At 35.7% G+C, this 1175-nt stretch overlaps 1 protein-coding gene across 1 annotated transcript; it reads left to right on the top strand.

Moving 5' to 3' along the window:
• The first annotated feature begins 248 nt into the window (after positions 1-248).
• LOC105566743 (dehydrogenase/reductase SDR family member 11-like) lies at positions 249-1154 on the top strand. Its single transcript, XM_012021028.1, has 2 exons — positions 249-621; positions 801-1154. The coding sequence occupies exons 1-2, from the start codon at positions 578-580 to the stop codon at positions 1015-1017; spliced, it is 261 nt and encodes an 86-aa protein (XP_011876418.1). The 5' UTR covers positions 249-577; the 3' UTR covers positions 1018-1154.
• Positions 1155-1175: the final 21 nt, after the last annotated feature.

The following is a 1175-nucleotide window of genomic DNA, read 5'->3' on the forward strand; positions in this document are numbered from 1 at the left end:
CTCTCTCTCTCTCTCTCTCTCTCTCTCTCTCTCTCTCTCTCTCTCTCTCTCTCTCTCTCTCTCTCTGTGCTCAACTATACAAAATATAATATGTGTTGCATGGACATTTAATTTCAATATTACGCTACTGATTTCAAATTAATATTAATTTGAAACTGTCAATTTATACATTTACAAAGTTGTTTTGGGAAAAAAACGACTATTGTAAAAAAAGGATGAATATACAATATATAGATTTATAGAGGACTCGTAGCTATCAACGCGTTTAATCTCGCGGTACATTTGAAGAATTCGAGAGCTGATTAAATGTCTCGTTTAAAAATATAGTTTCCCGATCGGGAAGTGCTAGCTAAGGTCGCTGAAAAACACAACGGCCTCTTGACAGAGAGGGTGTTTTCTCGCTGGGAGATACGCTGACACTATTACAATAAAAGACTTAGATTTCTTCCGTCGCGTTGGTGCATTTAAAAAAATTCCATAAATTATACTTGCAGAGAGCGACAGGAAGGCATTTGAAAAACTGTTAAATATTAATGTCGCCGCAGTCGCTGTGTGTATCAACAAAGCGGTGCGTTCGATGCGCAAACGAAACGTCGAAGGACATGTTTTCAATATCAACAGGTATTGTTACCTATGATTCGTACGTTAACAATGACTGAATAAGTGCCGCAAATCTTTGGAATAAATAAATTTATTCGAAAGGCAAACGTTTTCTGGGTTTTTCGTAGACCACAAGAAAAGGTTTGCGAAAAATCTTTCTACAAAATTCACTGTGCGCTATATGAACTTTTGACGTGCAGTGTTTTAGGCCATTATTTATTGCTGAACGCTGCGGATGATTTTCCTGACTTTAATTTGTATCCCGCTACTAAGCATGCATCTGTTGCTTTGACTCACGTGGTACGACGGGAATTAGCGGTTATTAAGGCCCCTATTCGAATTACTGTAAGTTGCGATCATATTTCGAGTTTCTTATTTCTTGTTGTTCCATTTTCTAAGGTTCCTTTATATAAGTGATAACATTTAATTAACAACAAACGTATTAAAGTATTATTTATGGTATCGCAATATTGTTATATTGGCGACAAACTATTCTGCGATGAGAGAATAAGAGTAATTGTTGCTTGTGCATATCAATATAAGATGAAATGTTATCGTAAAGTTTATAATATTAT

Source organism: Vollenhovia emeryi, unplaced genomic scaffold (genome assembly GCF_000949405.1).
Source record: "Vollenhovia emeryi isolate VEMERY1.0 unplaced genomic scaffold, V.emery_V1.0 DF950681.1, whole genome shotgun sequence".
Taxonomy (NCBI): domain Eukaryota; kingdom Metazoa; phylum Arthropoda; class Insecta; order Hymenoptera; family Formicidae; genus Vollenhovia; species Vollenhovia emeryi.